Source organism: Denticeps clupeoides, chromosome 11 (genome assembly GCF_900700375.1).
Source record: "Denticeps clupeoides chromosome 11, fDenClu1.1, whole genome shotgun sequence".
In the NCBI taxonomy this organism is placed as follows: Eukaryota; Metazoa; Chordata; class Actinopteri; order Clupeiformes; family Denticipitidae; genus Denticeps; species Denticeps clupeoides.
This window is the reverse complement of record NC_041717.1, coordinates 19,638,033-19,651,553: the sequence shown is the minus strand read 5'-3', so window position 1 is coordinate 19,651,553 and position 13,521 is coordinate 19,638,033. Positions and strand designations below refer to the sequence as shown.

General features: G+C 43.2%; 1 protein-coding gene across 2 annotated transcripts in view; it reads right to left on the bottom strand.

Moving 5' to 3' along the window:
• fbxl17 (F-box and leucine-rich repeat protein 17) overlaps positions 1-13,521 on the bottom strand; it is a 167,232-nt gene that overhangs the window by 108,740 nt on the left and 44,971 nt on the right. For both annotated transcript variants that reach the window (XM_028997043.1, XM_028997045.1), the window contains one exon: positions 3,675-3,782. In XM_028997043.1, coding sequence (XP_028852876.1) covers positions 3,675-3,782 — 108 coding nt within the window. The remainder of the gene's footprint in view (positions 1-3,674; positions 3,783-13,521) is intronic.

Here is a 13,521-nt window from a genome sequence, read left to right as displayed (position 1 = left end):
TCTCTCACACGTCTGAAGGTCTGAAGCGTGGGCCAAGAAAAAAGATTAGGCCTATTTTCTAAGCCCACCATTGGCTGAATATAGAATGATTGGTTTAATACCCCCACCCCTCCCAGGAGACCCCGCCCACCCCATCGAGCAGCTGGAGGGTTATCTAAGGTACCAGCATCGGGCCGAGATGCCAGAGTTAGAACTATTTATTATTTCCGGTCGAAGGGAATAAGGTTTGTGCCTTGGCCCACACGGATACGGCTGAGGACGAGGGCTCCGGGGGTCTGAAGACGGGGTTCTTTTATGCTCCCTCATCCCTCAACATATCAAAAACTATAAATGGTCTTTCAGCTGAGGGGAATGGGTGGGTCTTCTGGCATTCAATTTTAATGACAATCCATTTCAAAGAACATCCAAATCCTTTTGCTCTTTTTCAATATTTCAAATTATGCTCTCAGGCTGGGATTTGTATTTCAAGTACTAAAACGTTATAGACGTCATTGTACGCACATTAAACTCCACGTGAATTGCCCATGAAACTGACTGCCTGTGATTATGTGTGCAAAAGTTGTGTGTATGGAATTCTTTTTGTGTGCACGTGGATTAGTGTATTTGAGTATATACGTTTGTGTGTGTGTGTGTGAGGAAGATTGATCGTGTGAGATGTTGAGACAAGGCTCTCAGCGGACTTCGCTGTTTCTCTGGCCGGACGCCGGTGTGTGTGAGGAGCTGCAGCCTGCGGCGCTGATCACTTCCAAATGACCACACCGAGCCTCCATCAGACCCACTCCTCCTCAGAACAGCAAAGGCTGATGGGACATCCTTCTGTTCCCTCTCCGCCCTCAAAGCAGACTCGGCCTCTGTGGTCATTTATCAGAACTAAAAAGCTTTCAGGCCCAGTAGAAATGCGCATCCCCAACACTCGTTCCCACCCGGGCAGACGGGGGAGGTACTTCCTGTTAGAATGTGAGAAATAAGGAGTACAAAAACTTAATGCGATCACAAAGAACTCAGACCCCATCAAAAATGTACATTTCTATTCACTGGTGCGGATAAATGAAAGAAATTTGGTTTCAAAATTTTATTTGACATAGGGGTGATGCTCATCAGGAGTTAAACAATGGTACGGAAATAATATAATTAATGGGTCTGTAATAATGGTATGTAGCAGCAAGACCCGCAGGAATTAGTTTTATTTAGTGGGCCGATCTGTTCATTTTCATGTGTTCATGGGTTCCGACCTCTAGACTGGCCCCGGACTGAACAAAATGTCCCTCAGGAGGAATGGCCCGTCTCACCAGGCATGGGGGTAAATGGTATGAACAACAGGAAAACCACACACACACACACACACACACACACACACACACACACACACACACACAGACCTTCCTAGCTGCCACCTATTCATTACAAAGTCCAGAGAGCGTCCGACAACAAACATCAATATGGCCATTAATATCCTCAGCAGTTCTCCCCGCGCCGAAACAAGACACTGGCGCATCCATGCAGGAAACAACACTGGACTGTTCTCTTCATCTGCGATGTTAATAAAGAAACTGCTCCTGTCATCTTTTACATGTTTTTCCTCCTGCCTTCATTCCACATACGAAAACTAAGGTGGGGCCGCCGATTCCCACAGGTTACTCTGTCACATAAGACGTCTGTAATTTGATTTGCATGAGGTCAGAGGGGAAAATCTCAATTAAAGTGGCCGATCAGAGGGAAGTGAATGTGAAGTTATCAGGAAGAATCCATTACTTTCACTTTCAAAGTCCCGTTGATAGGACCGCCTCACTGATAATGAAACATTCAATTAAAGAGGAGCGGGATGGTGCTAAAGGGAGCTGAAAGGATGGATGGACTGTGGCCATTTCTTAATATTGATATAGGAGAGTCTGACTCAAGATGGACACCTGAAGAGAAGTGGAGTCGGGGAGAGAGACTACTGAGGAGTAAAGGAAAATAGAAAAATCTGAATTGACTACAAGAAATGTGAAGGGCGGTGGTGTGGTGTCAAATGTATGAAGTAGCAAAAACAGTATATCATAAATTAGTACATAAACCGGGTCTGGGTTTTGAAACAAGGGTGTTAGTGTCCTAGTGTGTTAAGACACCACCACTTACTAACATTGTCTCCCCGAAGAAGACACTTAAACCCGAGTGTCTCCAGGAGGACTGTCCCTGTAACTACTAATTGTAATGTGCTCTGGATAAGGGCGTCTGCTAAATGCTGTAAAGTGTAAAAGTAAATGACTTTACCTTGATGGCAAGACAACTCATGTAAATATTTTCAGTCACAGAGCTCCATCTGCTGGTGCTTCCTTATATGACACTCGATGAGTAACAATTCTGGGCATCTTTGTGGAAACATTAGTACATAACTCCACATGTGTTCATTCATAGTTTTGATGCCTTCAGTGAGAATCTACCAGCGTAAATGGTCATGAAAATAAAGAACACACATGGAATGAGAAACGTGTGCCCAAACTTTTGGCCTGTACTGTATGTAGGACACAAATATGCATTAATCTACAAACCAATTTACACAATGACATTTAAACACTTCTGCAGAAGTAAAGCCAATTTCTAGGAAGTTATGTGATGCTCTAAAATCGCCCTCAGGGGGTTCCCCCTATGAATCCCTGTTACAATTAGTTCAAATGTAAAACATACTAAAAACACTAGCAATTCCCATGTAAGGTATAAAGGCAGCATGGAGGGGAAAAAAAACATTCTACTGGTATTAGTATCTATCTCACTGATGAACAAATGCAACTTATTCAAATGTGTAATGCAGTGTGTGGAGCGAATATATGTACCATTCTTTTATAATCTTTATTCAGGCAATTACAATCCCCTTTTTGATCTGCGTGTGTACAAAGACAATCTTTAAGCATGAAGCACCCCTCATTAGCATGCTAATACCCAGACAGCGGGGTGTTGTGGCTTTTAGGATTCACCTCATTACACTTTAATGAGATTTTAAAGTTAACCTAAAACTTCAATCCTCTGGCCTCGTTTGAGCCACGGCTCAGAAGGAAAAATTCATACTGCTGACAAAAACTGCGTCTAGCCAAACTGAAAGACCAGTTTGCTCAAATTAGAGCAAAGGTACAGATACAGGTTAAGGCTCCAAGTGTTAAAACGTTAAAAACAGTAAAACAAAAGATTTACCTCACCAATCAGATGCGTCCCATGTCAAAGCCACGCCCACTTAAACGCAAGCAAGGATGCTCGCTCTCAACTTGAGGTATGCTAGTTACAGCACAGTTCAAATTTTAATGTTCGCTTACGCTACAGTTTTTAACGCACATACTATAGTGGACAATGGTAAATCGTAAAAAAAAAAGGGGGCAGTGGTGGCCTTGTGGTTAAGGAAGTGGCCCCGTAATCAGAAGGTTGTCGGTTCGAATCCCGATCCGCCAAGGTACCACTGAGGTGCCACTGAGCAAAGCACCGTCCCCACACACTGCTCCCCGGGCGCCTGTCATGGCTGCCCACTGCTCACTCAGGGTGATGGGTTAAATGCAGAGGACAAATTTCACTGTGTGCTGTGCTGCTGTGTATCACGTGTGACAATCACTTCACTTTCACTAAATTAAATTGCAATTGCGATATGTTGAATAGAGCGCAATTCGCCTTTTTCCTTAAAAATCGTTTAATCAGACTGAGGTACATACCCTGGTGAGGTGGATCACCCCCTGCGAGGTGACGGAACAGCCCATGAAACCCACGAACTGCAGCTCTGGGCAGTGTTCGGCGAACGCCCTGACTGATTTGTCTGTGACCTGTCAGAGAAGTGAGAAAAGAAGACCAGTTATTCAACTGCTCAAGAAAGTCACGTTGCCACTCATTTAGTTGATTATTATTTTATTAAAGTTGATAACTATTATTATTATAACTCTGTAAACAGCAAAACTAGGATGTTAACTAAACATGTTTGAGCTTTTTCTACATCAGAAGTCATCTACAGTCCTCTTCTAGACACCTGATGTCGGGTAAAAAGGTCCGTGAAGGACGTTTTCACCACAATTCGGACCAAAGGTCCTCAACATGCAGACACAGCTTGCAGCCTTCAAGTTGATGTACACATGGTAGCGATGTATGCCACTTCTTTTTTCATAATGTGAAGCCATAACAAGTGCCCATCCAAACCAATCTGTCTGATGTATACGGGGAGAGAGAGAGAGAGAGAGAGAGAGAGATTGCTTCAATCCCTCAAACTACACTAGAAGGTCACAGGCTTTGCTTTCACCCTCGTTTCTCCTTGGCTCTGTTATTAGGCTGGTTCTCAGTGCCCCGCCCATGGTGCTTCCACCATCAACACTCAACACCCTCTGCTCTGCAGGCTTTGAAGCTCACTAATACAGCCCTGCCATGGAGGGGAGGGGAGGGGGTGAGCAAGCGAGAGAAGGCGAAGGAGGAGAATAACCGGGATTTTAATCAATCGTAAATCAAGCGGCCGGACAGCCGGTCCCCACCCCTTCAAACCGAGGAGAGGTGACTGACGGATGGGGCAGGAGACGTTTCCCACAGATTTTTCCCTCATGCTCTCGCTTCTTTGAGGGAGCGAGATCTCACAAAGGGCCTTCCGAGACACTTCGTCAAACTCCGGAAAACAAACGCTGAGATCTTTCGCTGGATGTGTTGTGAGATTCAAGGGAGGAAATTACAAAGACATGAAAACCCTCATCCCATTACTCCAAAAAACTCGAACAAATGAACAAATCAATGTATCCACGGGACTTTATGAACCAATGACCAAAACAACCTCATTTTACTGCAGTCTAGCAGTAAAGAAACATGCAAAGCGATATTCCAATATATCTACCGAGGGGCGGGGGCCGTTCCATGGTGTAAGGACAATGAAGGAATCTGGACGTAATGATCTATGAAGGATGTATAGATTCAGCTGGAAATGAGATTAATGGGAAAGAGCAGAATCTCCTCACAAAAGAGACACACAAGGACCAGGGAGAAGAAGAAGCATGCGTGGTCTAGACAGATACCATAAGCTAAAGGCTTTTCAGTGCGGCTCGGGGACGAATAAAATAATGCAATATCCTTGTTTATCTTTAGAAAGGCGAAATGATACTTTGATAGGGGGGGATACTTTACATATAAATAAAGGCGGTTCTTTCATGTTCAGAAATCATATTAAAAAAGGCAAAATTGTCATCAGGAAAATAATACAATACAAGTGGGGACCTTGGGTTGAAGTGGAGCATCAAACATGTCAGCACCCAGCCACCCACTGTGTTTAGATCTGTGGGAAGCATGGGAAATTAGAGCTGCATGCATGGTCGTAATTCTCCATCCATTTTCCATATAAATCTAAAGTATGAGAGAAATACGTTGCTTTTTTCCCCCACCAGAGCCCAGAGGGAGATCTGAACGTTTAAGCAACATTGGCAGAAAATAATTTTCTCCCGCTGATGGGGGAACAAGGTCTTTAGAGACTTTATTTGTCAAAGAGATGACTTAAATATTAGCCTCCATCGTGAGAAAAGTATTACTTCGCCACAAAAAAAAAAAAAAATGCAGTGGCGCCACTCAAATCATGGCGCTGGGTGCAAAACTAAAATGGGAAGGGACAACTCCAGCCGAGAAGAAGCAAACGCGCCGAAACAAAAAAAAAAAAAATGAACTAGAGACGTTCAATTTTAGCATATCAGCATGGCCAGGATTGAGCTCGAAGCTTCAGTGGGAATTTCAGACAATCGCACTGGCAGGACAAAGCGTCACTCTCCAAGGGCCTTGATATCAGAGGCGAGGCCACTTGCTCAGGCCGCCGCGGTGCCTGCTGAAGGTGCATCCATCTGCCAGGGTCTACCGAGGCACGGCATTCAGATGTCCGCTAAGCCCGCTAATCAGCTGAGGACACATTTCCTTTCGTCAGCTCAGGCGACATTAGGAAAAAAAAAAAAGCATCCATCGGTTAGGTGCTGCATTGTCAATAGGTTGGTGTTGGAAGTCATTCATTACATAGAGGCCATGTTCAGGAGCATTTATCATTTAGAGGTCACATTCTTAAGCAATCTTAGGGCTAGAGACCTTGTTCAAAAGCATGTGGTAGCTCAGGTCTCGGAAAGCCTTGCAAAAGCATGCAAAAGTCAGGTATTCAAAAGCTAAAGTGCTCATATGGGAAAGGCTTTGAACGAAAGTGTTAGTTAGATGGCTCTCTGAACTTAAGTGTCTGTCAGACAAGGCGTTAATCAGGTGAAGCTCCATATGAAAGCCCTCGGCAGGCAAGGCTTGGTAACCAAGTGAGTGAGTCTAATGAAAGTGAAAGCAAAGCACATAGCATCCCATCCCCTGAGAGAGCAGTGGGCAGCCATGAAAGGTGCCTGAGGAGATGGTACTCTGGTGTAAAGTAAACTGAAGTGATTGTCACATGTGAGCCATGACAGGTGCCCGGGGAGCAGAGTGCGGGGGCAGAGCTTTGCTCAGTGGCACCTTGGTGGATCGGGATTCGAACCGGCAACCTTCTGATTACGGGGCCGCCTGAGAATCCTGAGCCACCAAGGTGGCACAGAGCAAAGCACCGTCCCCACACACTGCTCCCCGGGCGCCTGTCATGGCTGCCCACTGTTCACTCAGGGTTATGGGTTAAATGCAGAGGACAAATTTCACTGTGTGCACCGTGTGCTGTGCTGCTGTGTATCACATGTGACAATCACTGATTAACGCCCGGGCGCCTGTCATTGCTGCCCACTGCTCACCAAGGGTGATGGGTTAAATGCAGAGGACACGTTTCGTTGCGTGTTGTGCTGCAGTGTCTCACAATGACAATCGCTTCACTTTCAATATAGTTTTTTTTTTTCCATCTTTCATATTAAATATTTAAAAAAATTAAGTATTTTCAGAGTGACCTGGCTTCAGTCGTCTCTCAAGCCAGAAATTAACAGGCTGGTTTTTCGGCAAAAATCTGAAAGCCTTGTTCACTAACTGTTTGTTTAAAATAGAAATTCCAATAAAAATGTGTTTTTAACAAAAATAAAGACTAATCTTGATTAATAATCGTGATATTATATATTGATAAATAATAATTGCCATTATAATTTTGGCCATAATCGTGCAGCCCTACAACTGATACTGACTGACTATTGTACATTTACTTTACTTTATTGAGCAGACACTTTTATCCAAAGCGACTTACAAGAGGAAGACACCAGCAATTCTCGTTCGATTTCTATAGAATTTTGAGTTTACAAAACTAAGAGCCCTGATAAGGCTCAACTTGTCAGTGAAGAGCATGCTCAGAGATTGTTAGGTGCTAGACAAAGAAAAATTATAATGTATATATATATTTTTGTATTGTTTTGTGCAATGTGTACGCATGTGCGTGTATAAGTGTTAGATTTTGTCCATGTCGCCACATGGCACCCTGCTGGAGCACAGACACACACCACCTACACTGAACAGAACACATCAGTGCAGCTGTATTCCTCCGTTGTGATGCAAAGATCGTAGAACTTGAGAGGCCCCGGTCTGACCTCTCACCCTTTCGAACTTAGAACCCAGCCAACAAGGTGTCTCATGCATTAGCCTGAGCCCCTCACACCATTGCACGTTGGCCAGGACCCTTGACGGCACTGCAACTGCTTCAACTTCTGCTAATCCAATTTGTCCGCTTCAAAAAGATAAACCGCATGCCCCACGAAGACCCTCAGACTCTAAAGTCAGCAGACAACAGGTCCAAATATTGGTGTTTTCTGCAGCTACAGGCACATCAGTCTTCATCAGCCTTGGGCTGATGCAGTCAATGTAAAAGACAGGACAACCCGGCTCTCGGGACAGGACAACCAATAATGCTCAAGGAAATGAAACTTCAGACACAAATGTTTACATTTAGTCCAAAATGAAATATTTTTTTCTGACACATTTGACATCGCAGATGATTTCAGGCTAAAATGGCAGACTTCCCAGAGCCTGAAAGGCCCAGAATTCTTTTCATCTTCCTGTTATCTTAAGGGTCACTGGGGACAGTCTGACGGGGAAGGAAAACCCATAGAAGTTTCTGGTCGCTCGGGGACCCATCAATTGCATTTGGGCCCAGAGACAGGCTTCCTGCTGGGGGATGCTAGGAGGTCTCTCAACCTCCGGCACATCCGTAGTTATACATGGGGGTCTGTAAACTCTATACCCAAGCTGTCATACGTCTTGTGCACGGTGACTATAGCACAAAAGTATTGTAACTAGATATGGAAATTGGAAAGATGGAGTTCAGTTTAGTGAACGGGGAATTGAAATAAATGAGGCAAAATCTGTTGTCGTCTCCAAAGGGTAAATCAATATTGCATTCTGGTGTGTGAGCTGTTTTTCTTTTAGTGTAATAATGTCACAATCATGGAGAGCAGCAAGTGGCCTCATCCTCGGAGGCAGTGGTACAGAACTGTCGCTGGTACCCGCCTCGTGTCGGGAGTCGGCGAGACGCCGTCCCGGGCTGAGGATTATGCCGGGGATGTAACAGCGTCTGCCTCGACCCGCTGCACTGGCGCCTTTCGTGTTCATCACTTCTACAGACCACAGCTCACACCCACCAACCGGCCGACTAGACGAGACGGAGAACAAAAATCAACAAATTCAAAAATAAAAAGGCCCACACACATTGAAGAGAAACTGAAGAGGCAACGTGACACACATTGAGACAGAATGCATAGAAATATACATGTATGATTATGTATTGAAATGTAGGGATTTTTTTGCTATAAAGCATTTGTTCGACTGTCAACCTCATACAAAATCTGCCCATGTTCATGCTGTGTCGGTCTTATAACTGGAACCTGTAACGCTTATTTCCACACCCCATTTGCACAAGGCAAAGCATCTCACATCCCTTTGTATCCCCTTGTTTACCACTTTTACAGATTTTATAGGTATAATTTTTACCCAAAATTTTAATTGCATAATCTATTTTTAAATGTATTTGCCAAAATACACAATGGGGGGCTGTATGGAATGATATTTGAATACTCTGTATATTGTTGTATTGACAATAAACCGCTGTTGAATCTCTTGAAGTTTTACACAGAATAAATTACCGAAACCAATAAATCTGAAACAGTCATATGTATCTAACACCGCCAAAACTAAATTTTTTTATTTTTTTATTTTAATAAACAATGAATGTGTTTTTTTCTGGGTTAAGTGATTAGTTATTTGTTTCAAAATAGATAACGAAAAAGGTACACATAAAAGGTTTGTCATTTTCCACCATGATTTATGTAACGATTTGATGACACAAGCAACATAAACAACTAACCGCTTAGCAAATTTGGTTAATTCGTGTTACGACTTTTTAAATTGCAAGAAAAACTGACACAAGGACACACACGTCAGGCCACTGACCCGGGACACGGCCTGTTTGTTCAGATGCTAAAGCAGTAAGAGTGTCTTTCCTGCTTACCTACGCTCCCAAACTCCCTGGCAACATCCCATAATGCACACGCTCCACTCTGTCGAGAGGGAGAGCGAGGCCGGTTCGGAAGCAGGCCGGAGAGGACGGGATGGGGGTACAGACAGTGCGCTTGCTGCTCTTAAACAGACTACTCTATCTGTTTACGTCGAAACTTGTTTCATGATCGCGGCTGAAATAAATTGCAAAACGCTGAGCGTGGATCTTAGCTAAAACGGATTCTCTTGCCCGGGAAGTCTAGGCAGTATACTTCTAATCAAATAGAAATGTCAGAAAGCCCCACTACAACAGGGCAATATTTTCCTTTACGCGGCTCAAGTGTACTGCGGTCCATAGCTCTCAGGCAGACATTACATTTTCCGACCAATCCAAACACTGATGGCTCAGCGCTCATGGACGTTAGGAAGCTCTAATTCAATGAGGGCCAAACGGGGAAAGATTCATTAAAAAAAACGGCAATAAAGAAATAAAGGAATAAAATGCACTAAGGGAAAACTATTTCCACTTAGGCTTTGCAGAAATGGACCAGATCCTATTAGGAGTTGAGACGCTATTTACATTCAACATGTGCAAAATGCAAAACCACTGCTTTCTCAGTCGGAATCAGAATCAGAAAACTTTATTAAATCCCGAAGGCTTTCTGGCTTCTGTAGCAAACTGCAATGTGTGGCAGTGAGAACTGAGATCAGGTGCATCAGGTTGAAGATATATTAGTTTCACTTTTGTGATACAAGGCATTTTGCCTTACAATCAAGTAAATGATCAAAATATCATTATGTAGTGATATTATTCTCTTGTACTTCACAGAAATCCATACATTTTACCACATTTGCTGATTTGACATAATTCTTTGTTGATGTAAGTATGTACATACACTGTTTTACATTGTTAAAAGAATGCCTTCCGTAAAGAGGAAAAATGAACATCAGGCCTGCTGCGACAATTAAAACTCTTGGTTAGTGCCTTCTACAAATATCTGGCATAAATTATGGATGTGAAACACATCCAAAGACTCGCTGAACCACTCACAAAGTGCGGCGGGAGCTGAAAATGCGGGTTCATAAAAAGGAGTGCAGTATAGAACACACACACACACACACGTGTATTAAAAATTCATTGGCACTTTAAAACCCATTTGACTCAAGACGGCTACAGTTTTCAGTTTTGACCTTTCGCTGTCAGGCTGCTCAGCGCTCATAACAGGTCAGTTTCATTACAGCCTCCTCAGGGAAGGAAGTGAATAAATAAATCACAATTCACGGTCCCTGAGAACTAAAATTAAAAACAACGGACGGAGCGAAATACGCGGCGCGGCCGCTCCGGTGCTCGGCATCAGCAGTCGTGGCCGCCCTCACAATTAAACTTCAAAAGGCCCTTTATGAACAAAATGGGCTTCTGGCTCCACCAGTAGCACAGTGATGCATTAAAACTAAAATCTTACTTCATAACTGTTAACTGCACAAGAAAACAAGAGTTTACATGCACAGCCCCATAAAAAGAATGTTCATAATGACAGTAGTACATTTGTTTTACACAGGCCCTTAGATGGCACGTTAGCGTAATTTATTATGTCCTGGTTCCATCAGCCCAGGTCCTGTGCATTCATTGGCTTGTTTGAAGATGTTCCCACACACCGGTTGATGATTCCTAGCAATTGATGCTGTGTGTAAAGGGGTGTGACCCCCTTTTTTTCCCCAGAATAATCAACTGGTGATGGTATGCAGGGAAGTTGTCCCAAACTGGACAAAAAGGCAAAAACAATAAAAAATATCAACAAAAATAAATAAATCGACAAAACAAAAACTCCATGAGAGGAGAAAGACAAACATGCATGTGAACACTCCTAAATCATTACTCCAATAACCAATAACTAGTGGTGAAATATCAATGCAGAAACATATTACAATATTTTATGCAGTGATATTGTATTGATACAGGGATAATCAATTAACTTATACATAAATCTTCCATAACACGACATCTTTACATATTCCTCAAAATAACCCACTTCATTCACAATTCAGTAATTATAATCATCTTCAAACCCTTTCATATACAGGGAGTGCAGAATTATTCGGCAAATGAGTATTTTGTCCACATCATCCTCTTCATGCATGTTGTCTTACTCCAAGCTGTATAGGCTCGAAAGCCTACTACCAATTAAGCATATTAGGTGATGTGCATCTCTGTAATGAGAAGGGGTGTGGTCTAATGACATCAACACCCTATATCAGGTGTGCATAATTATTAGGCAACTTCATTTCCTTTGGCAAAATGGGTCAAAAGAAGGACTTGACAGGCTCAGAAAAGTCAAAAATAGTGAGATATCTTGCAGAGGGATGCAGCACTCTTAAAATTGCAAAGCTTCTGAAGCGTGATCATCGAACAATCAAGCATTTCATTCAAAATGGTCAACAGGGTCGCAAGAAGCGTGCGGAAAAACCAAGGCGCAAAATAACTGCCCATGAACTGAGAAAAGTCAAGCGTGCAGGTGCCAAGATGCCACTTGCCACCAGTTTGGCCATATTTCAGAGCTGCAACATCACTGGAGTGCCCAAAAGCACAAGGTGTGCAATACTCAGAGACATGGCCAAGGTAAGAAAGGCTGAAAGACGACCACCACTGAACAAGAAACACAAGCAGAAATGTCAAGACTGGGCCAAGAAATATCTCAAGACTGATTTTTCTAAGGTTTTATGGACTGATGAAATGAGAGTGAGTCTTGATGGGCCAGATGGATGGGCCCGTGGCTGGATTGGTAAAGGGCAGAGAGCTCCAGTCCGACTCAGACGCCAGCAAGGTGGAGGTGGAGTACTGGTTTGGGCTGGTATCATCAAAGATGAGCTTGTGGGGCCTTTTCGGGTTGAGGATGGAGTCAAGCTCAACTCCCAGTCCTACTGCCAGTTTCTGGAAGACACCTTCTTCAAGCAGTGGTACAGGAAGAAGTCTGCATCCTTCAAGAAAAACATGATTTTCATGCAGGACAATGCTCCATCACACGCGTCCAAGTACTCCACAGCGTGGCTGGCAAGAAAGGGTATAAAAGAAGAAAAACTAATGACATGGCCTCCTTGTTCACCTGATCTGAACCCCATTGAGAACCTGTGGTCCATCATCAAATGTGAGATTTACAAGGAGGGAAAACAGTACACCTCTCTGAACAGTGTCTGGGAGGCTGTGGTTGCTGCTGCACGCAATGTTGATGGTGAACAGATCAAAACACTGACAGAATCCATGGATGGCAGGCTTTTGAGTGTCCTTGCAAAGAAAGGTGGCAATATTGGTCGCTGATTTGTTTTTGTTTTGTTTTTGAATGTCAGAAATGTATATTTGTGAATGTGGAGATGTTATATTGGTTTCACTGGTAAAAATAAATATTTGAAATGGGTATATATTTGTTTTTTGTTAAGTTGCCTAATAATTATGCACAGTAATAGTCACCTGCACACAGAGATATCCCCCTAAAATAACTAAAAATAAAAACAAACTAAAAACTACTTCCAAAAACATTTAGCTTTGATATTAATGAGTTTTTCGGGTTCATTGAGAACATGGTTGTTGTTCAATAATAAAATTATTCCTCAAAAATACAACTTGCCTAATAATTCTGCACTCCCTGTAAGTAAATGTAAAGTAAACTCCCCTCTGAGTGCTAGCTCCGCCCCTCTGGCTTTCTGTCTGTTCTCAGGCCACACACTGCAATAAACTGTTTCCTTGTTCTCAGCAGTCCGGTCTGATCGCAAGACTAACAATGTGTTTAACTTTTATTTTTTAAGAAGCCTGCTTACTGGATTTGGCAAGAGCTATCCATAATTAAATATTTAATATGACCCCCTTACTGCTGTACAGAGTGAAAATTAGTTAGTAAGAGACCTTGGGTTCTCTGACAGCGAGGTAGGCATTGGATTCAGGGTGAGCAGCAGAATTGGACCGTCGCAGATGGAGCTGGGCCCAAAACCGGACGTGAGGCCATCCATCCTCATTACTCTGCTCCTAACAAGGCGGGATGGAAGTACTTTCAACTTTTAGTCCCCCCATCTCATCCCGCCCATCTCACCACGAGGGAAAGTGCTGACCGCCTCTTTCACACTTTTCTACTCGTTACTCCG